General features: G+C 41.8%; 1 protein-coding gene across 1 annotated transcript; it reads right to left on the reverse strand.

Annotated features, from left to right (window-relative positions):
• Nucleotides 1–12,126: 12,126 nt before the first annotated feature.
• Nucleotides 12,127–20,899, reverse strand: LOC308305368 (E2F-associated phosphoprotein-like). Its single transcript, XM_080750152.1, is given in 8 exon segments — nucleotides 12,127–13,239; nucleotides 13,242–13,327; nucleotides 13,329–13,460; nucleotides 14,476–14,589; nucleotides 18,462–18,576; nucleotides 19,146–19,259; nucleotides 19,979–20,169; nucleotides 20,754–20,899. Coding segments are annotated over 8 exon segments (957 nt in total). The 5' UTR covers nucleotides 20,840–20,899; the 3' UTR covers nucleotides 12,127–13,120.
• Between the last annotated feature and the right edge of the window lie 1,254 nt (nucleotides 20,900–22,153).

A 22,153-nucleotide genomic window follows, 5' to 3' on the forward strand; every position in this document is an offset into this window, starting at 1 on the left:
ATGCTGGGAGGACATCTTCTCGGTGACGCGTTGCACGCATAGTTGCACGACGGGACGCGAGTTTAGAAACTCTAGGCTTGCTAAGGGAAGGAGCGCTCGTTTTCAGTTATTGTCCACGACATTGCAAGCGGCGCGAAGGCCAGCGGACCTTGGTCCTGCTCTTCGCGCCCGAGCGCCGCAGGCGCGAGTGGCCGCGAAGAGCGGGCCAGGCGGAGCGCCGCGCGAGTTACGAAGCCGTGGTGAATGCAATCGTTCTATTTATGCCCAGGCAAGCGCACGATAAACGCAATAATAATTGGGTTTTGGTGCACCTTGCGTGGTCCAAGTGACTACAACGGAGCGCTCCCAACCTCCGGTTCAGCCAATCACAAGCTTCAAAAATGAGTGCGGGGCGTGGTTTCCCTTAGCAAGCCTAGAGTTTCTAAACTCGCCGACGGGACGGGAAACTCGCTGGTGTGACGTGACGTTGACGTCATCAGTGTACTGTAAACTGATGCTGACCTGTGTGTGATGAGAATGTGAAACAGCTGAAAACAACAGCCTTTTCTATCATTTATTATTATCATTATTTAGCCTATTCATAGTGATATGTAGGACTTATGGGCAGTCCCCGTGACATGACACATTGTGGTGACAGGTGACTAGAGATCACTGTTTTGCCCTGATACATGAAAAAGAAGCAGCTATATCCATCACCCACAAGATGGCAGTATTTAGTAACAAATACAAGGCCTGATCTATCAGGGCCTGATAGCTATTCACAGCTCAAGTCATAAGCATGATGCACCTATGCACCTTTTTTATTTTATTAATAAAATGTAATTCTGTCCAATCTGTATGTTGATACAGTATAACAATCGGGTGGTTGTATTTTGTCCCCCTGCTCATCGATTGAGACATTATAGGCTATCCCATGTCTACGTGAGACATGACCTTTGGCTTTGACACAAACAAACCTGTTTCTGGTTTGACACATTTCGACCTAGGATTCAATTTATCCCTTTAGATGAACAAGTTGACAGGCTCTATTAGCCCAAAATGAGACCCGGGGTCAAATAGCCTTGCGGTGGAAGAGGAAAGTTACATAGGCCTACATACTACTTACAACTAAGGCACATAAGTCAATATTATAATAAAGATAACAGAACATACTGCAAATGTAACTCAACTGGTGGTTATAATTTGGTCCAACTGCTATTCAATAGGCCTACGCTCTTAATGGAGGACAGCTAATCAACTTTAAGAATATGGAGATGTGAGGTTTTTTCCCAACAGCAACGAATACACCACAGACCCCCATTTGATATGATTGTTTGTCCCTGGGACCCTGGCGATCAATGGTCTAGTAGTGACTAGACCAATGTAGATCAACAGGGTCAAGTCTTGAAGACAATAGTTAATGTAATACTATAATAAACCTAATATCTCCATATTTTAAACTTTTGATTTGCAGAAACCTTGCCCAATTCTGGAGTCATACATGATAGATATGACTGCTCATCATAGATGTCTAGTCTGTGTTGGCTCGCTGTGACGTCAACACTGATGTCCAAGTATGGACGTCGTCCACACATCCCCATATTTGCCTCTACACTTCCAGTTTAAAATATTTCCAAAAATGTATCAAACACCTGCTCTCTCTCCTTATATTGACTAGAATAGATCAATGTTGTCTATAATGAATGTATGTACCATCCAAATATGAAGGTCCACACATCCCCATAATGTGCCTTTCGATTAAAAAAAAGTTGATTTCAAAAACAATATCAAACTTCTGTTGTCTTTATATTGACTTACTGTATATTGTATTGACTTGTCTTTAATTAATCTATTGTTGTCACTATATAATGTAGTCTATATCAACAGATTAATTAAAGACATTGGTCTTCAATGAATCTAGTCACTAGATCAATGTTATCTTTAATGAATCTACTGCTGTCAGTTCCCAAACTTTTCAGGTCGAGACCCGAAAGAGACATTAGAGTAGACGTTTGCCCGGGAACCAAACTAGTGGAAAAAAAGCAGATCGACAAGCACACAACACGTCGCTTCGCTTTCCCTTTCCTAACTTATTATTTTTATTTGTCGTTTTGTTTGTTTTTCTTTCCCAATAATGATGAATGTTAACGTTGTAACTCCAAGGCAGCTAAATTGAATTTCCCTCAAAGGTCCATGGGAAGAAATCTATATTTCTGACTAAATCAGCTATTCAAAACACTGACCACCTAAAATTGCCTATATCCTTATTGAAAAGATCATGTTCCACCCTTAATATTATAACTCTATGGTTCCACCCCTGTAATTTAATGGCCTGACAAGAGGGCCTAAATCAAAGACAATGTGACTTAATATTTTATATTCATGTTGTTTGTTTGGTTAACCTTTTTCTATTTTCTGATACATTTAAAAAACATTTACATAGGCCATTAATTAGCAAGGTGACACATTGATAGCTAAAGATGGGACAAGTGAGGCCGGGCCGTCATTAAGAGTCTGTCTTGTTTAATGTTGTCTTTTTTCAGTGTTAATGCACCAACCTCACAGAAACAAAGTCCTCATTATGTGCAAAACATTCCTGGCAATAAAAAAATAATTCCGATGCTATACATTCATGTTAACTCTGTACACACATCAGTGATAGCCCCTATCTACTTGATAACTTCTTATATTGTTCTGATAGTCAACTCTTTTCTTTTTAAGATGCGAAAATATGTCATTATTACAGTTGTTATTGCCAGATAGTAATAATATAATATATATATATAAGTCATAAGTCTTAATATATACACGAAACTACAAAACTTTACAAATATGAAGGCAAGATTATAAACACACCTCGTGAGAAAGATATGCCATTTTGAAGGGTCACAATTTCCTGGAGTTAAAGCAGTGGGATTATATAGTCATGAAAGGATATTTCAGAAGCAGTGGAACACATATCATAAAAATATATTTTCATATAATCGCGGAGGAGTTCCAATGAGCCATCAATCAATCAGCAATACAACTCCAGCGATATTGGATCCATTCCATCGCTCCTTCCTCACAGACGCCAACGCTTGAATGTCTCATGTCATTTAGAGACATTTTTTGTGTGCAGTGTGACACGTCATCACAGCAGGAGAAAAATAAAAAATAAAATCAAAGATGCTGCGAATCCAGCAAACAACCCTTCAGGAAGTCAGTGATGTGACCAGGTCCAGACCTCCATATCCTCACAGCAGCAGCTTAACAACGTGGGAGAGGTTCAGAAAAGTACAGTAGTTAGGAGTGAGTACCTCCACCCCAACCATATTCATAACAGACACACAGCGGTCTAGCCCAGCGGTTCTCAAACGTTTTCATGGCAAGGAACCCCAATTTGATATGCATTTGGCCTGTGGACCCCCATCTGAAGATATCTTTGTGTGGGAGGATGTGTGTTGTTAAAATGTTTTAAAAAATAAAATATTGCACTTCCAAGATTTGCTGAAATCTACAAGCTCACGTGTCACATATAGCCGCAGTATTATATATGGGTTAAAGTGGTAAAACAGATTTTTTGATGTTTTATTAAAAGAGTAGTTCACCCCCAAAATGTCATTTTTACTCATGCCATGGAAACTTGATATCTTTTTGTATTTGTCGCATTCCTAAGACAATAATTTGATTTCAATAAATGTAGGGTTAGGATCGATTCTTGATGGGTCCTACAAAGAGTCTCTTCAAATGATTGGCTTGGGAATGCGATTAAAACAAAATAAATGTTATTGAACTCAAGTCTCCATGGGGTGAGAAATCGATCAAATTTTAGCTGGGGATGTCCTGGAACGCTCTCAAAGGACCCCTGGGGTGTGCGTCCACAGACCACCCACTAGGAGGAAAACCGCTGGTCTAGCCAGGCACACAGGTGATTCGGGTGGGGTCAGTTCAGGTGGTGGTGTGTGGCCCGTTTCATTGGTCCAGAAGGAGGTCAGGTACAGTAGTGTGGGCGTGGTCATTGGTCCAGGCGGTGTGTGGGGGCGGGGTCACTGGGCCAGTTGGAAGTAGCGCAGGATGGCCATGATGTGCTGAGGCATGAACACATAGCCAGTGTAAACGGCCATGCCTGCTACCGACACCAGCAGCGAGTCTGAGGAGCGCAGTTAAAGAACAATATTTACATTTCTATGTACACACAGAGAGAGACAGGAGGAGCAACATTTCCCCTCAAGAGCAAATGTGTTCAGTCATGCGCATCTTTGACTGAAGGCTGCAACAAGCTTTTTTTCCCACAGACTCAGGCAGGCGTCCCGATTAATGAACCGTTATCCCACCAAAAATATGTAATTATGTATTCAGACGAACCGATTTAGTCAATTGTGAAAAATTTCATTTCTTCCCTTTTTGTGTCTACCACTGTCTATTCATTGATATATAAGAAAGAATATCGGTTTTGGTTATTATCAGCCCTAGGTTGTAGTATGCTGAGTGCAGTGGACCTGTACAGGCAACTGCCGAAGCTCAGCAAGAAGGTAGCAGCTAGGAGGATGAAGCTGGCCGGCCACTGCCACAGACATCGGGAGCTCCCGGCCAGCAGGCTGGTCCTGTGGGAACCAACGCGCGGGCATCGATCGCGAGGACGTTCTGCGTTAACGTATGTGGACGTCCTGAAGAAGGATGCGGGAGCTGAAAGCTCTTTGGAGCTGGCCGGGTGTATGGAGAACCGGAAAGATTGGAGACTCCGATGGAAGCTTGTCTGAGGACGACCGAGAGAAAGCAGGCTTTAACGGCTAAAAACCCCCTAATGGTTGAATGGAGTCCCACAGGTACCTATACAAGTGTATTTTCTGTTTTCTGTTTTGTTGGGAAGGCTTTCACTGAAAATAACAGATCGTCTCTGGGGTTTAAGTGGTTATAAGAGACAAACACAGTTTTATAGTCCACAGCAGCACCAACTAACTGTGTCAACAACAACATCCACCTGACCGCATACAACACACTTTTAAACTAAGAGTACAAACTACAACAACAACAGTAACACTGATATTTGAGTTCAACTGTTCAAATCTCATTCAACAGAAAAGCAGATGAACCAGGATTTGATGTCACTTGGATAAATGTGACTTCAAACGTATGTGTGGTTGTATTTACACACAACGCGAAAGCTGAATTCTAGATTTTACATGTAGTTGCTGTCGGGTGTCTAAAACTGCTACTTCTCAGGATCTAAATGTAAAAGTAGCAGATCTGCAACAAAATGTGGCACTTTGCTCCACGTTTCGAGCTGGCAGATCTGCTCCTTTTGTAATGCTTTTGTGTGACACTGAAGTGATCATGTTGTAAGGCGTTACTTTGCAAATAAACACAAAAAGTTAGAATATGGATATAAGAGGTTTCTGCCAGACAATAATAAATAACAGTGTATTTCGAACAGCTTGGCTCCAATGTGGACCTCTGACTTCATGTGACCAGCCTGTGACAGCAGTCATAGATGCATATTATCACAGTCATCTATGACTCAAAGTGAATTCCAGGGACTCTGGGGGTTCCTTTAGGGGGGTCTAAAGCCCCTTTTCGACTGCAGCTTTAGTACCACACCACATAAAAATATCTACACAGTTCCATTACACCTATCGGTAAGAAACACATTTACCCTTTTAACTGTGATTATAATACAATATAAATTACAACTATCCTAAATTATAATACACTAATGGATTATAACTGTGAAATACACTATAAAGTATTAATGTATTACTATGATAATTATAATACACTATAATAGATTATAATAGTGGTTATAACACAATATAATCTATTATCATGTATTCCAACTATATCCTGGTGGTCTAAATGAAAAGTCAGTGAGTGATCAGTCATTAAGTGTTTGGACCTGTTTGGCCTAGCTCAGATGGATACTTTTTAGTACCACGTTTAGTACCACTACTTTGACACCACTCTACCCAGGTCCTTGTAGTGGAAAACCTGGCACAAGTGGGCGGTGTGGTGTTGGGCCAGTGGAAAAGGGGCTTTAAATGGACCCATACAAGTCTGTAACTCTGAGGCTGCAATCAGACTGGAACGCACAAGTTGAGTGAGAGTTGTGTGGGGGAGGCGGGGGGCAGAGACAGCACAATGCATTGCGGATGGAAGTCGAGTGGTTTGAAGTCTAGTGCGAGTCGTGAGCAAGTTGGACGCAACCACACAACACCACACGACTCGCACTCGACTTCAAACCACTCGACTCCCATCCGGAATGCATTGCGCTGTGCCTGCCCCCCGCCTCCCCCACACGACACGCACTCGTTTTTGTGCCTTTAAGCCCCGTGCACACTGGGCCGATCCCGGGGCCGATTCCCCCGGGGCCGATTGTCGGGATGATCCCCGGGAAAATCGTTCGGTCGGCCCCGGAATCGGTCTTCACTCTGAACGGTACCCCGACACGAACGGATTATGTTAATTAGTTTTTTATGACATCGGGACTCGTCGGGAGCGCTCACGATAATATCAAAAAAGCTTGATATTGTCGGGTCATCGGGTAGGAATCCTTTACAATTAATGTCGTCTGAATGAGCTCACGGGATTGCTTCAGATTATATGAAGCCAGCTCTTCCCTTTTTTTTAGGCTGCGCAGAGTGTAGGCTATTCTGTCACCTCACAATAGAATAGCCTACACTTTTATTATTATTATTACCTACTTACTTTTTACTTTAGCCTACTTTCTCCCTAAAATGTTGTAATCATTTGTTCAAAAACGTTATAGCCTATAGCGTTCTTTTTTTTCCTTTTTTTTTCTTCTGCGCAGTCATTTGGCGGAGTTGAAGTTCTCTTCTGCTCTATCTTGCTATATAGACATAGCCTATGCTCATGTCTGTGTAATGTCTGGCTGGTTGCTGGTTAAAATGGTGGTTGATGCTACTATGCCACATTATTCATATAATGTAATACTCAAGAGACATTCCATTGCATTCCTTTATTTTTTTTTTACTTTTACGCGCGGGCTGCGGGCACGTCATTGCGTCTCTCGTGCTGTCAGTTTGTTCATTGGTCCTCATTCTCCTCAAAGAGGACCGCCAGTCCTTGGGGAGTTCCAGGGGGTCCCCAGCTAAATGATATTGAGGAACCTAGGCCTGTCCCTATTCTATATGCTTGGATGAGGTGGTGGGACAGTAAAAAAAAGCGAGAGGGTTAAACTTTTTTTTTTCTGCGACTGCACGCACACAACGGCGAGGTTTGGACATTCATAATTGCTATTAGCTGATTAAGCTCATGTCTGTTTAATGTCTGGCTGGTTGCCGTTAAAATGCTGGTTGATGCTATATGCCACATTATTATTCATATAATGTCATCATACTCAAAGTCAGAGAGACATAGGCTACATTCCTTGGGATTTTTTTTCTTCTTTTTTACTACGTGTGGTCTTTTTTCTTGTTCTGTTTGGTGTTGTACAACTCATTAACACCACGCAATTTAGGCTATTGTTCAAATATCATTCCCACGTAATATTACAGTGCACACAGGATTATTTGGTCATCAAAATGCGCAGCATGGTTAATGTTCCCAAAATAACAGATCTGTTCTCTGCAACTTGACAGTGTATGGAACCAAGTGAACCCTACAGGTAAATGTTCCTTTTTGGACAGTTGATTGAAGGCTTGGATGAGGCAATGGATTTTATTAAATCAATGATATTGGAGATGCGACACTCTCATTGCACACTGCGAAAGTTTGCGTACAAACCGCAACATTCCAGAAGAGTGGCAGTGATGGAGACTGTAATCTTTTAAAATATGTATAGTGAATGAAATCATACTGGACGACTGCATTATTATGCCCTTCTTAACTATGCGTAAAAGGTAGGCTATACAATTTACACCGGCTACCAGAGGAGCGAGACGCGCGCTGGGATCCTTTCCACTTTAAACTTTTATCACAGATGCAATATCTGTTCTTATTTTTATAGTTAACTTAATATCTAGGAGTCATGCAGAGCCAGATGTCTCGCTTGCTTGCTTGTCGGAAATGGAAGACATACAACACAAGATCAAAATGTCGTGAGCGCTAATATTTCAACACGCATGATTATGAATTATGAAACCAAATGTAGCCATACGGCGGTTTCATTTTACGCCCTCAAGAAGATTAATAGGGTCCATTTGGTTACCATCTCCATCATTAAAGCTGGGAATCACCTGGGACACCCTCATTGTCAAAACATTAAACAAATGGCAATTAAACTGACGTTAGATAGCGAATATATTTGTTTAATTTCGTCATTTTAATATTATAAAATCACAACCCATTTCCTGCCCTCAAGAAGATTAATATAGGGTCCATTTGGTTACCATCTCCATCATTAAGCTCCCGATCCACAGGTTGAGAACCACTGCACTTGTCTACAGTACAGTATGTTGTCACTACCTGTACTAGCTACCTTCTTTATACACTATTATGGAGAGGTAGTTCACATTTTTAATGGAGAGGTAAAATGTCCTCCAATTCTGGAATGACCCATTTTGGTTACAACAATATATTCATTATTTATTTATATTGGTCGGCAAAGCCCATGGGACCTTCCGCGATCCCACGTTGGCTCGGGAACCATAGGCCTATAGTTTGAGAACCACTGCCCCTTTCAGATGCAATATCTGACTTAATAGGCTACCTAGTCATGCAGACAAACTTTTTGAAAATTTGTTTTACTCCAGTCAGCTGTTGCAGCGACCACCAGCTGGAACTGATGCGCTAATTATTGATCTGACCTAGTTTGTAGCGCACTACATCAAGTTCAAACTCTCTCGCATGCTCACAAGACGCTCACATCACAACATGTCGCTTTGATGTCATTCAGAATGTAATGGGCAATTTCCTATTGATCAGATACACACCTGAAAGCATTCACGCTGATGAACAGTTAATTTGAGCAGTGATGGAAAAAGTACTCCCATTCTTTACTTAAGTAAAAGTATCAATACTGCATTATAGCTACAAATATGTCACAGACAGAGAGAGAGGGGGAGAGAGAGAGAGAGAGAGAGAGAGAGAGACTCTTATAGCGAATATATTTGTTTAATTTCGCCGTTTTATAATATTTAATTGGCAGCACTGATGAAAGCACCATGCGTGCCTTGTAGAGAGGCTGCGCAAAAAAAGAAAAGGAAAAAAAAGCAGTTGATGACCAGCGCGCGACGGAGCTGTCATTTGATGCACATTGCAATAGTATTTTGTAGGCCTACACTGTAAAGAGTTGAAGGGGGAGACCTTGAAATGTTCGAGAAACACAGAATCCACAGCGCCAATATTTATTATAATGTAAATACAAATATTGGAGTTGCCCACAATCTGCACCATTCCAGAAGAGTGCGGGGATGGAGAGACTAGAGAATCTCCTGAAAGACGGACGGAATGTAAAGTAACTGAAATCATACTGGAAAGTAGGCAATTTCAAACGCAGTTTCTTTTTTCTTGTTTTGTTTGGTGTTGCACTGCGGGACTCATTGAATATGCGAACAGAAGGTAATAAAATGGATTTGGGAGCATAGCCTAATTACAATGCTTGTCTCATAAAAAACAATATATATGTTATAGTTGAAGGGCAAATACACGTTATACACAGTAGTATGGTCGGCAATGTGCGAGCCCATGGCACACATAGTTTGAGAACCGCTGCCACTTTGTCTTTCCGTGGAGGCTGGAGCCTTGTTTCTTTATTCAATCAACTGCCAGAAAAAATAAAATTAAACTTTTTCCCCACTCAACTCTGGCCCGAGATCGCTAGGGGTGGTCATCCAGGATATCTGGCTCAATTGAAAAGGTATCAGATATTTCACTGGCACAGCGGGATATACCGGGCCCGAATTGAAGACAGAGGATCGCTGTCGTTTGAAATGATCACCGATAAACCCCCGGGGACGAGATCTGATCTGATGCAATATCGCATTTCGTCTGGGAGGCCCTTTAGGTCTGTAGCCGGCCTGACAGTGTACACATGGAACCAAATGAACCCTAACAGGTCCATTTGGTTCCATTTGCAAACTGTCAAGAGTTAAGAGGAGACCTTGAAATTTAAAAGTTTGAGAAGCACTGATCTATGACAGCAGTGATGTATGACATATCTATGTATGACTCGGAATCTGGGGACGGTTTCAGCAAACAAAAAGTACAATAATTGAGATAGGAGGTTTCTTCCCGACAGCAACACAATCTAAAACTGTAGGCTACTATAGTCAGTAGTACAGCCCATATCAGCAATTCTATAAGATAACATCTTAGATGTGTACACATATTAAGGGAGGTGTAAGTGATTAAACACAAGTTAAATAGCTATAAAAGTAATCATTAGGTGTTTGTTCAGTGACAGTGGTCTCTTCAGCTCTCCAATCTGTATTTTCAGGCGAGGGAACTCATTCAACTCATACTGAAAACACAAAATAAACAAATGAGCTGAACAGTTGGAACAACAACAACGTTTAAGCTTATGTATTACTCACTCCTGATTGGATTAAATTAGTGACCCACCTGAAAATGTATTTTCTGTTTTACTAAAGAGCTGCAGAGACCATAGTTACTGAACAAACACTCTCAATGATTAATACACAGTAATTAGATTCAACAGTTGAACAAAACATCACTTTTAGCACTTTAAATCATTGTCTTCCAGACACAAACAAGTAACAAAACTGCTAAGCCACACATTGAGGCTACACGTTAGCATCCTATGACTACAGGGCCATAATACAGTTTTGTCCTCTAATACATTTTGTCCTTTTCAGCCAAAGCAAGTTCTGAGCTTCCTCATTTGGATCACAATCAATGCTAGGCTAACAGTTAGCATGTTATAAAAGAAAGGATACTGAAGACCGTCCTCTCCCAGGGCTCCAACATGTACAGAGCTGTGACCAGCAGATACTGGTAATAAAACCATGAGAGCTGCTTCCAACAGTCTCCCAGCGCCATCACTGCACCGTGTTGTTGTTCACTGCTTTTAAACTGCTCTCAAACTGCAACGGTGATCAGCGAAGAGAAGATTAGACTTCTTGCTTCTTGATCCTTCTTGTTGTTTCTCTCTCCTTTCTGTGGAATCAGAATGGGATTTCACTTCCTGGTGTTGAAACTCACACAGTACACACACCAAGGTGTGGTCAGTGACGTCGCCGGTTCGCTTCGTTCCCTTGTTCAAAGTTTACAGCGCAGATACCTAGGATTGGTCACTGACGTAGTAGCTGTCGATCTGACTGACATTTGAGATTGTCAAAAAACAAAACAAAACATTTATTTCCGTTAAAACTACTACATGTGATGCCTGTAGGTATTATGATTAAGTGCAGTCAGTCATCATAATAGGCAGTATTTTTTATTTATTTTCATATTCAAATTATATAGGCCTATTAGCCTATATAATATAAAAGTAAAAGTAGTAATTAAATCATATTTTAAAAGTAGTCATTAAATCATACGATGTATTTTTTTTTATATTTGATTCATATTCAAATAATAAATTTAAAACATTATTGAAACTCTGTTCAAACAGTTCCCTTTGCCAGTCAGGCTTAATAATTTTGATTAATTTGTCTGATTCCCCTTTTCACTCTGCAGTGATTGCAATGAAATGCAATGAAAGCCTGATACCATCAGATGTAGATTCCTCATCAAGTCCCTGAATCAATCAATTACACTAACAGTACACAGTATGAATCTTTTGCAGAGTTCACTTATTTTCACCTCTCCAAATGTGGGCACCATATTCTGATTATTTTTGACAATATGAAAGGCCAACATACAGCAGTGATGCCTATAGATCAGGGGTCTTCAACGTTTTCAGTCAAGGACCCCTTAGTTGAGAGAGATTAAGCAGGGACCCCCACAACCTGTTCATAGATTCCATAGTTTAATTGTTTGACAGCACAATCATCAGTGTATTTTGGATTCATGTCAATGTGTTTTCAGATATTTTACCACTTGAACCATCAATACTTTCTAAACTTGACCTTTCACTCTGTACTTAGTCTGCTCTTTTCCCCCTCTACACCAAACCTCTTTGCCGAGCATGTAGAGCATGCGTTGTGAGCATGTAGATCAGCTATTTTCACTATCAAAGTAATTTTTCAAGTATACAGTTGTCAAATATGTAAGTCATTTCTTTGTATATTTAGGTTGTGTGTCATATCTGCCATGTGCAACTTCAAAGCCTACAAGCCAAACAGAAGTGTAATTGTCAACGACGGAAACACAATTAAATCGTTAATCGCAATTATTTGAGTGACAATTAATAGTCATAGAAAATGTCATAATCGTGACAGCCCTATTCCTGGCAGTGCTAACACTCGGACCAGAGCTACCTCCAGCCCTGTTCTCAGCTGACTAGAATTAATTACAGTACGTTAACTTAACTGATCTTGAACTAAGTCGCTCTAGATCAGTACTTCGCTAATTGTTTTAATTTCAAGAACCTCTATAACTCTGAGGGTATACAAATGGAACCAAATGGACCCATAAGGGGACCCCAGGCTACCATGATTAAGGGTCTATTTGGTTAAATTTTTATACTCTGAGTTACAGACCTGTAAGGGTCCATTTAGAATGCCCTCAAGGAACCCTACCGCCCTGGATTGCACTTTGCAAACCACTGATAAAAGCAAGGGAAGATGGTGTGTAGATCCCTTAGTCCAGAGGAACTCACTGTCACTATGTTATTGACTAGTCGGTCGTCAAGCAGAGACCTCTTCAAAATCCTCCAAAACAAAACAAAGAAAAGTCTGTCACAGTAGTTGTCGACTTTTATTCCATTTTCCAGGGTAGATTAAATTTGGACAACATTTTCTCATTGAAGCGCATGATGTATTGCTGACCCTTCTTCCGGGTCAGGATATGGGAGCTCTTCACCTGTGTTGGATTCAACAAACTCAAAAGTCTGATTTTACAAAACACATTACAAACACTGTGTTGAGCAGAGCCAGTGTTCAGGTGTGTGTTTAGCAGGCAACATGGCAAAAATGTCTATTCTCACTTAAAAATAAAAGTATTTGAAGGACAGATTGAACAGAGTGCTGGTGTTATTCTCTTAATTTCGAACTAATTAGAGCCTTGAACGCAGAAAGTTTGTCATGTCGTTATTGTTTGACTTCAGTCCAAAGTTGTGCTGGCATTTATTCCATCTAGTTTAGCAGTGACTAGCCAGGATGTTGAAGAAATGATAGACTTCGTCTTTATCAAACACAGCCACTTCAGTGGAACACTCTGAACACAGGACTGGATGGTAGACTTCGTCTGAGTCCAACACTGCTGCTGCTGTTGTTGTTGCTTCCGATGTCGATGCTTCTGATGTTGCTGTTGTTGTTGATGCTGCTGCTGCTGCTGCTGCTGCTGCTGCCGGTGTATTCTTCCTCTTCCTGTTCCTGTTTCTCCTGTGGTTTTGTGTTTTGTATCGAAGCACCTCAGCTTTGTTGACGCTGCAGTTGAGAACAAACATGGCTCTGTACTGGGAGCGATACCTGTCGTGTCTGGAACAGAAGAAAATACACTACAATGTCACAATGCAATTACAATACAACATGATACCTCAACAGTATAACATATCACAATTCAAATATAATAGCAAAACAATAACATAATAATAAATCGAGTAGGTTCCCAAGCCAAGTGGCGCATAGGGACAGGAGCCCATCTCCTGTTTCTGTAGCGTGAGGTAGCTTGATATACAAGTACTTCCCCCCACCACAATGTACAATTACACCCCCTGGACATGATGCTAGTGTGTGTCGGAGGCTAAAAAGTTCCAATAGGCTAAAATATACAGTAATACATATACAGATGATCACTCTGGCATTAGCCGTTTCCAGAGGTTGGTTACTGAAGGGCAACGAAAGGCAGGGAGATAATTAGTCCCCTAATTACCTCTAGAGAGCCATATTTATTCAAAAAAGACAAAAAGATCACATTTGATCAATGCGGCATCATGTGGGACATGCAGAGTCCCTTCAGCAGAGGAGACAGTTAAAGGAACTCTCCAAGAGTCATATTTAGTTTTTGGTGATACTGTATGTTTTGAAAAAGCTCTATACTCTATAATCTGATAGTAATCATTGCAATGGAGCGTTTGTTCAGTGAGTCTCCCTGTCACTATTTAACAGAAAATAAACTTTCTTCCGATTTCACTTATTCATCCTGTATGAGACTGAGTTCTCTCTCCTGATTGGATGAAATTGGTATCCCTTCACGTCACAAGGTGCTGTAAGCTTATGCGAATATTGACCTAAATGCAGTCATATGTCTTTTCACAAGAAAACAGGGAGATTTAGACATGAGGTCAATTCTAATAATGGCTTCTAATTCCTGACCTAAGTTTACATTATCTATGTATACATAGATAATGTTGCTATATAGACCAGTATACATACAGTGGCAACAACTAACAACTTTCATTTTTCGAATTGAAAGGTGTTACAACATATAGGTGTAACCGGTCTAAATTGGTTAAATCCACATAATTATTAATATTGTGATGGTTATTCTGACCTCTGGCAGTCCAGACACAGTGTGATCATACAGGAGGGACAGTTGAGCACAGCGTCACTGCTGGACAGACTCTGGACAGGTCCTTTACACAGCTTGGCACGCTTTACATTGTACCTGGAAAATACAGACAGACAGACAGACATACAAGGAGATTCTTTTACTTTACTGAGAAATTTCACTTTCCAACAAGGCAAGTCAAATGTGACAGTGATGGCCAGAATTAGGAGAGGGGTCTGAATGCAGAGGTGGATTCTGAAGGTTCGTACTACGCAATAGTATCATGGCACTATTGTCACATGCACGCTCCAGGTAGGGAGCGCTCCGATTGATTATTTCTTCCTCTGTAAATGTAAATAGACTTTTCATATTGACTAAATCGATGATTAACCACTTAACTCCTATTATTTAATATTAAGTGTCACGCAAAAATAATTAAAGTGTCGCGCAAAAATAGCAAAGCTAACTGAGCTCACAACCCATCACACAACAATGCGTTGGCAGATTATAGATTATAAAATATTCTTGAAACACTGTGTGACGGGGTCCCCGCTGGCTTACTGGTCCAGGCGCATACCACTTAGGCATTGCCACATAGGCATGGATGCCTGGTGGTGCCGCCGGTTTGATTGCCGATCCAGACAACCTTTGCCGCATGTCGCTACCCATCTCTTCCACCATTTCCTGTCAGTCTACTGTCCTATCAATAAAGGCATAAAAGCCCCAAATAAAGAAACACTGTGTGACAATGTTTTCCCCCATTTAATTAAAATGCTTTTTATATACTCAATTCTATCAAGTCTGGATCTGTCCATCTCTTTTATGTAGCCTATTTGCCTGGTAAACCATCCCGGTCGTGCGGATTCACATTATCATGTGTCTTCTGCAGACCGGTCTGGCTCCAAACTCTAGGTGGAAATTCTGCAGAAACCAAAAATCAAACCTCGGTTCGAAGTGAATTTTTATTCTATGTGTTCTAGAGCTATGAAATCTGTGTTCTAGAGCTATACATTTTGTGTTCTAGATCTATACTTTCTATGTGTTTTAGTTCTATATTTTTATGAATTCTTAATGAATGAATGATTTTGTCTGGAGGGCCAAATTGTCATGTGAAGCTTGACCAATCTTCAATTCTGGACGCACATCACATGGAAAAGGTACTCCTTGGAAGCCTATGGGACAGACCGTACGGGACAGACAAAGCCACTCCTTGGAAGTGGCTTTCACCGCTTCAAAAATGGAAGAGCCAATCAGCGTCTGTCGAACACAGGGTGCTGAGGGCAGACCGCGATTGGTTCTTCTACTTGATTCTGCAAAACGCCCACCCAGCACTCGGGGCCAGACCGTTTGGGGAGGACACATGATATGGATACTATCCACCTCTTGCCACTGGAGTTTACTGGAGATTATTTGGACCACACTTCCGGTTTAACAGCAGACATACAAGCTCACGTCGCGTCGCAGATGCAGCCCGTTGTGAGCTTGTAAATCACACTCGGCTGTGGCGCCGGAAGCTCGGTACAACGTCTGCGCAATGCACTATGGAGCGTTGGAAAGCCGTGGATACTCTCTCCATTTGACTGTTTGGCTGTGTGCTGTCTAACTAGAAATACTGTTCCTACGAAACAGTGTGGGCTGACTGGGCTCGCATGGAACACCATGTATGGGCACAAAGATCTACCCTTTGGCTGCTCCTCATTGGCTAAGGGCCATGCCTTTGTACTGTTGTTAATTTCTTTGAGGAGAATAAACTTGACCCATAAAGATTTGGTATAACATAAGAGTAATGACACCGCCTCCAGGTATTCAATAAAATAGCGAGTGTGGTTGCTGACTATATTCTACAGTAAGCTAACTGTCATGTGAAGCTCCACCAATTGATTCCCTATTGATTCCCTATCCCTGCCATTTCCAATGGCAGCGGAAAGGTTACCCTAGTAATAAATAAGGTTTCCCCAGAAGTTACCCTAGAAATCTATAAAGTTTCCCCAGGACACCAACTAGAAAGATGCAATTGGAAATTGCAAGTGTGGTTGCCTTGACGTGAGTCACACTTGCAAATTAATTCTGTCTTACCATTTGAATTGTATATGTAATTCACTTAATAAATGAATGGCCATATATGGAGATCTCTATAGAGCATCGCAGTTGAAGCCCCACCCCGTCCTCACTCTGGTGTCGGAAGCGTTTTCCGCATTCATTTCTTCCATAGACATTTCATAAAGTATTTATTTAAACGTTTTTAAGCCTTGGACAAAGCCACCTCGGCTGGAGAGGGATCATGTCAATATTCACATTTTTTTGAGTGCAAAGATTAGTTAGAAAGCTGAAAAAAAGGACAGGGTACAAGACTGTGTACATCATTATCTTTAAAATCGTGGAAACTACACTCCCAGAATGCCTTGCGAATGTTGTTGTTGTTTGCCCTTAAATCACGCTCAGTTTAGTTATCCAGGCCAGCATATGGCCTGAAATGTAGTGATTGTCATCACTGTGGACTCTCTTATCGTCATCTTTAACACAGTGCATCATATTTGTAAAAGAAAGTATTCGCTCACGCAGTTCTGCTGATGTGCAATAATCTGCCGGGCAGACAGGGGGCAGTAAGCTACTTCCGCGGTAACCGCAAGATATGTGAAAGAAGAAGAAGCTAGACCAATCACAGACGTCGTTTTTACGTTTAGCAGCATGGGAAATGCAGTTCTTCTCCGTGCGATCTGGATTAAAACGTGTTTTTACTCAAACTAGAGTGATTGCATACATACTCGGGGGTTCTACAGGAGCATATGGAACCATTTTACAACCACCAGCCTAGTGGTAAGTGTACATTGAATTGCTACGACTTTGTGGCTGATAATGAAAAACCCTATGGTAAATATGAATGGCCAGCTTGCTTCCGACACCTCACTGCGATGCTCTATGTCAGTCCTTGTCCCTTTTATGCCCATATTTGGAGATCCCTGAGCTTCTAGATAGTTAAACAGTGTGTTAGATCTGTCTAAGTCTAAAGGTCCGTACACATAGAGGGCGAATTGGCGAATAGCGAATTAGCGTATTATTCGCCTTTTGTTTAAAACCTTATAAAGTCAATGGAAGCATCCACAACAAACGCGAATTTAAAAAAAGCGAAAAGGCGTCTGTTTTTTATTCGCCCTTGTGTCGAATTAAGTGAACGTTCAAAGGCGAATTCCTCTCTCTCTCTGTATCAAAGTAAGCTCACTCTACCATATTTCAAGAGAGAGAGAGAGAATGGTGGAGGGACCTTCACGTTACATTGAGGCCGAGGGGAAGGGAGTTTTTCTCCTTTTCCGTGTCTCTCTCTGTGTGGCAGCGTGGCTGCTTTGAAAAAGTACTCGAATGTATTATTTACTGGTAAAAGCATGGTATGTTTTAGGCTAATTTATAACTGCAAAAAGACTGTAATGTTTTAAAATAAATCGCTGGGTATTAAATACAAATGGATCCGAAGTGTAGTGGAGTAGAAAGAAAGTACTGGAAATTGGACTCATCTACAAGTAGCCTACAGGCTACTCAAGTAAATGTACTTTTAGTTACTTTCCACCAGCTGCTGCGGGGACCTGCCAGTATGCAGGGACACGGGCGGAGGAGGAACGGTGAACGCTCTGCTCCCCTTCCCCTCTCTCTCTCTCTGGCCAAAAGCACTGCATGCAGACTCTCAGAGAGAGGCGATATAATATGAAGAGCGCGTCTCGCAAATAGGGAGCGCGTGTACTATTTGTTTCCCCGGACCCTGTCTCCGTTCTACTCTCTCCTCTCTTCTCTTCTCCATTCTCCTGCGCCAGAGGCAGATAATCACCCCCTCGTTTTAGGCGAATTAAGCGAATATCATACGCATATTCGCGTCGCTTTTTGGTGTGTATGGAAAAAGGCGAATCGCGAATTCTTCGCCTTTTTGGTTCGCTTATTCACGTCGCTTTCGCTAATTCGCCGGTCTGGACAGAGCATAAGACAGGAGAAACGTGTCGTACTCTCTCCTCTTGGCATCGACCCAGGCCTGGTCTCTGTCGTCCTCATCAGGATCGTATAACAGCTCATCATTGGTCAGAATCCTCCGCTGGCTCCGCCTCTTTCCTGTAGAACTGCCTGGAAATAGAAAGAGAAGAGAATCTAACAAGAGTCATGTTTAAAATCCCTTTCACTAAGCGCTAGGAAATCTGAAGAGCTGCGTAATATTAACACATTAAGACCTGTAATTATTTTATACTTTAGCTATTGAAAAATAGCAGATCTACATGCTTACGCAACATTTTTTCAAATCTTTGACTTATTTTCAAAGCAAACTTTTGTAACTCAAATCTCTGCTTCTGGGGGTCCCTGGAACAACATATTTTGAGATGGGGGTCTGCGGCCAAATACATGTAATTCTGAGGGTCCTTTGACATGAAATACTTTGAGAACCATTGATTTAAAAAAAAGATAAGACATTTATAGAATCGGGTCAAAAATAGCAGATCTACAAGTTCGCACGCGGCACTGAGTGCCACGCTGTGAGCTTGTATATCTGCTATTTTTCAATAGTTTAAGGCATAAAATAATGGTTAAAGAGGTTCAAGTCTAAAGTGACACGGATGGAATAACTTAATTTACATACATAGCACCATAGTGCTTTAAGAGAGTTAAACCAACATTATAATGAACAAATAAATACGTACTTGGGCGGTTTTCCTCGTCAGAGTCAGAGTCAAAATAGACATCGTCATATAGAGTCTGGGGTACTGGGTCACTGGACTGTCCCACTGGGACAATGGCCTGTCCCACTGGCTCTGCTGGAAGACAGACAGACAGACAGACAGACAGACAGACAGACAGACAGACAGACAAAAAACATTGTGAGTGTGTCATTATCCATCTGGTCACCTGGCTCCATCTTCCATCTTCAAACACCCAAACCGGGACTTTGACAAAATCTTCTAATGTTTAAATGTATGTTCCGTCATACGTTTCAAGCTTGTCCAGGGCAACACACACACACACACACACACACACACACACACACACACACACACACACACACACACACACACACACACACACACACTATCCGGCTTCAATGTAAATACTTCTAAAGGGAACCCCGATCCATCAAAAATCAGACCAATAAATACTGGCACAAGCAACTCAACTTCTCTCCTCTTCTCCAAATCTCTGACTATTCTTCTTCCACATTGCATTTGTCTGTCCAAGTTTCTATGAATTGAAGAGTAAATTAACTTTTTCCTTTTGCTGCAACTGCTCTGTCTCAGTCTCACTTCTCTCTCTCTCACACATACACACCCCTTAAATTGGAGCAGAGCGACAAAATACAATGAAACAGACCTTTAGTTTAGCTTAAGTGGTATTGCCACCCAAAATGTAAAAGTCCCCCCATGTAACGAAAAACTAAAACACATGAACACTAGCATCCCTCGGGTTGTGTGTGTGTGTGTGTGTGTGTGTGTGTGTGTGTGTGTGTGTGTGTGTGTGTGTGAGCGTGCACTCCTCAGACCTGTGCGTGTGGCTGTGGCTCCTCCCCAGCTGCCCTCCAGGGTCCTGATGGTGGAGTTGAGCTCTGCGTCCATCTCCTTCTCAAACTCATCTCCACTGGAGGACTCACTCTCTCCAGTCAGATACTCCCTGATCAGCTTCCTCTTCTGGTCTGGAGTGCCGTTCAGCAGCACCTCCAGCTCGTCCTCTGAACTGGGACCAAAGCAAGCACCACGTCATTGTTCTATTTCTAAGATAACAAATAAAAGAAATATCTCTTTCTCCAGATATTTTTCCATTCAAAGTGGATGGTAGATACAGATAAAAAAATATCTGCCATAGAGATAATTATTTTATCTGTGGCAGATATATATATATATTTTTTTTTTATATCTGTGGCAATATTTTTTTTATCTGTATGTACCATCCACTTTGAATGGAAACATATCTGGAGAAAGATATTCTTTTTATCTGTTATCTGGTGGTTGTTTCTTTCCTTCTTTTGTTACAACAGTTCACAAATCTTGCTGCTGTGTTCGAACATTGTTGTATTTCTCCCAGGTATTCTCCCAGTAGAATACACAGGACCAACAAGCCAGAGTAGGGCTTTTAGAATTATCCTTTTACCACCATTAGTACCACGTGTACTTTTCTAAATGTTAATAAAGTATTCAAATCAATCCATCTGCCTTTACCCCCAGTGTCCCAAGTTTGTTTACATGTTAGCACTAGTTTAGCATTAGCATAGCATAGCATCATGCTACAGACGTGTTTAAATAAAAGGTGTTGCTGCTAACCTGCTGGCTGCCCTCTCCTCGTCACTGGGACATTCTTCTATCCCGAACGAGTCCACGTCTGACGGCATGTCAACATTCATGTTCATTAATGCAATGATTCAAGTTTATCCGATGTTTCACTTCACATTAACTGCTGCTTGTTGATGTCCTCAGTCCAATGCGTGAGTCGATGTAGGTCCGTGAAATGAGCAGAAAGAACGTTTCCTTCTTCTTCTTCTTCTAATGGGGTTTCCGGCAGTGTTGACGCTTTAGCGTATTACTGCCCTCCGCAGTTCAGGGTGGTATTGCACTCCTTGAGTTCCTATATCCTCTGATAGAGGTCTGCGTTGTGGAGGAAAGCCAGGATGCTCCTCTCCACAGCATGATGCTCCTTTCGCTGACTGAACAGTGATTTATAATCCAAGATAGAGATTCCAATATCCTCCAGTTCTTTGCGTAACTGAGCCCTCTGTTCCCTGTATTTCTCACACTCAAGTAGCACATGCACAACAGTCTCCGCTCTCCCACACTCACACAGTCCATCTGGATGTTTCCCAACAGTTTTCAAGCAGCTGGCTAGCCCACAGTGACCAAACCTTAGCCTAGTCAGTTTGACAGAGTCTCTTCTGTCACCCCCCATGTCCATGCTCTTTTTGACAGATGTTTGCGCTGAGAAATACAGTCTCCCTTTCTCTTCATTGTTCCACTCCTCTTGCCACTGTTTCTCAAGCCCCTCTTTTATGGTGCTATAGAATTCTGGCTTGCCCAAAGGGATTTTCACATTTATGTTCTCTCTCTGTAGCGAGTTTTTGGCCAACTTGTCAGCTACTTCATTGCCCTCTACACCTGCATGCCCTGGGACCCAAAGGAAGCCTACATCACACCCTGCTTTCTCTATCTTGTTTAAGCATATTAAAGCTTCGTTTATCAGATCGGCTCTCGCTCTCGATGTCCCACTCCTCAGGGCCATCAAGGCCGCAGCTGAATCAGAGCATATCACTACTTTTTCGGGTTTCACTTGTTCAATCCACCATAATGCCCAGATTATGGCCATTATCTCTGTGGCAAAGACGGATGCCCCGTTTGTGACACGCAAGCCTTGCTGGACCTGAGGGCCCACAACATAGATTCCACACCCTGCTTTTTGGCTGTCCTTAGACCCATCCGTAAAAACCTGCATGTGTGACCCCCATGCCTCTTCTAGATACCTGTCAACCTGTGAGCTAGTGATGCCTCCCTCCTGCTTCCTATCTAGCAATGAGAGATCTACAATAGCCTCTGGGAGCAACCACACTGGTACAATCGACCAGAAAGCATGTACTAGGCCCACTTTATCTTTATCCACTCCAACTCTCTCAGCCAACTCTCCAGCCCCAGCTAAGAAATTTCTTTTTTTCCCTCCGTCAGCAGCAAACTCCCAA

Source organism: Nannobrachium achirus, assembly GCF_963921795.1.
Source record: "Nannobrachium achirus genome assembly, chromosome: 20".
In the NCBI taxonomy this organism is placed as follows: Eukaryota; Metazoa; Chordata; class Actinopteri; order Myctophiformes; family Myctophidae; genus Nannobrachium; species Nannobrachium achirus.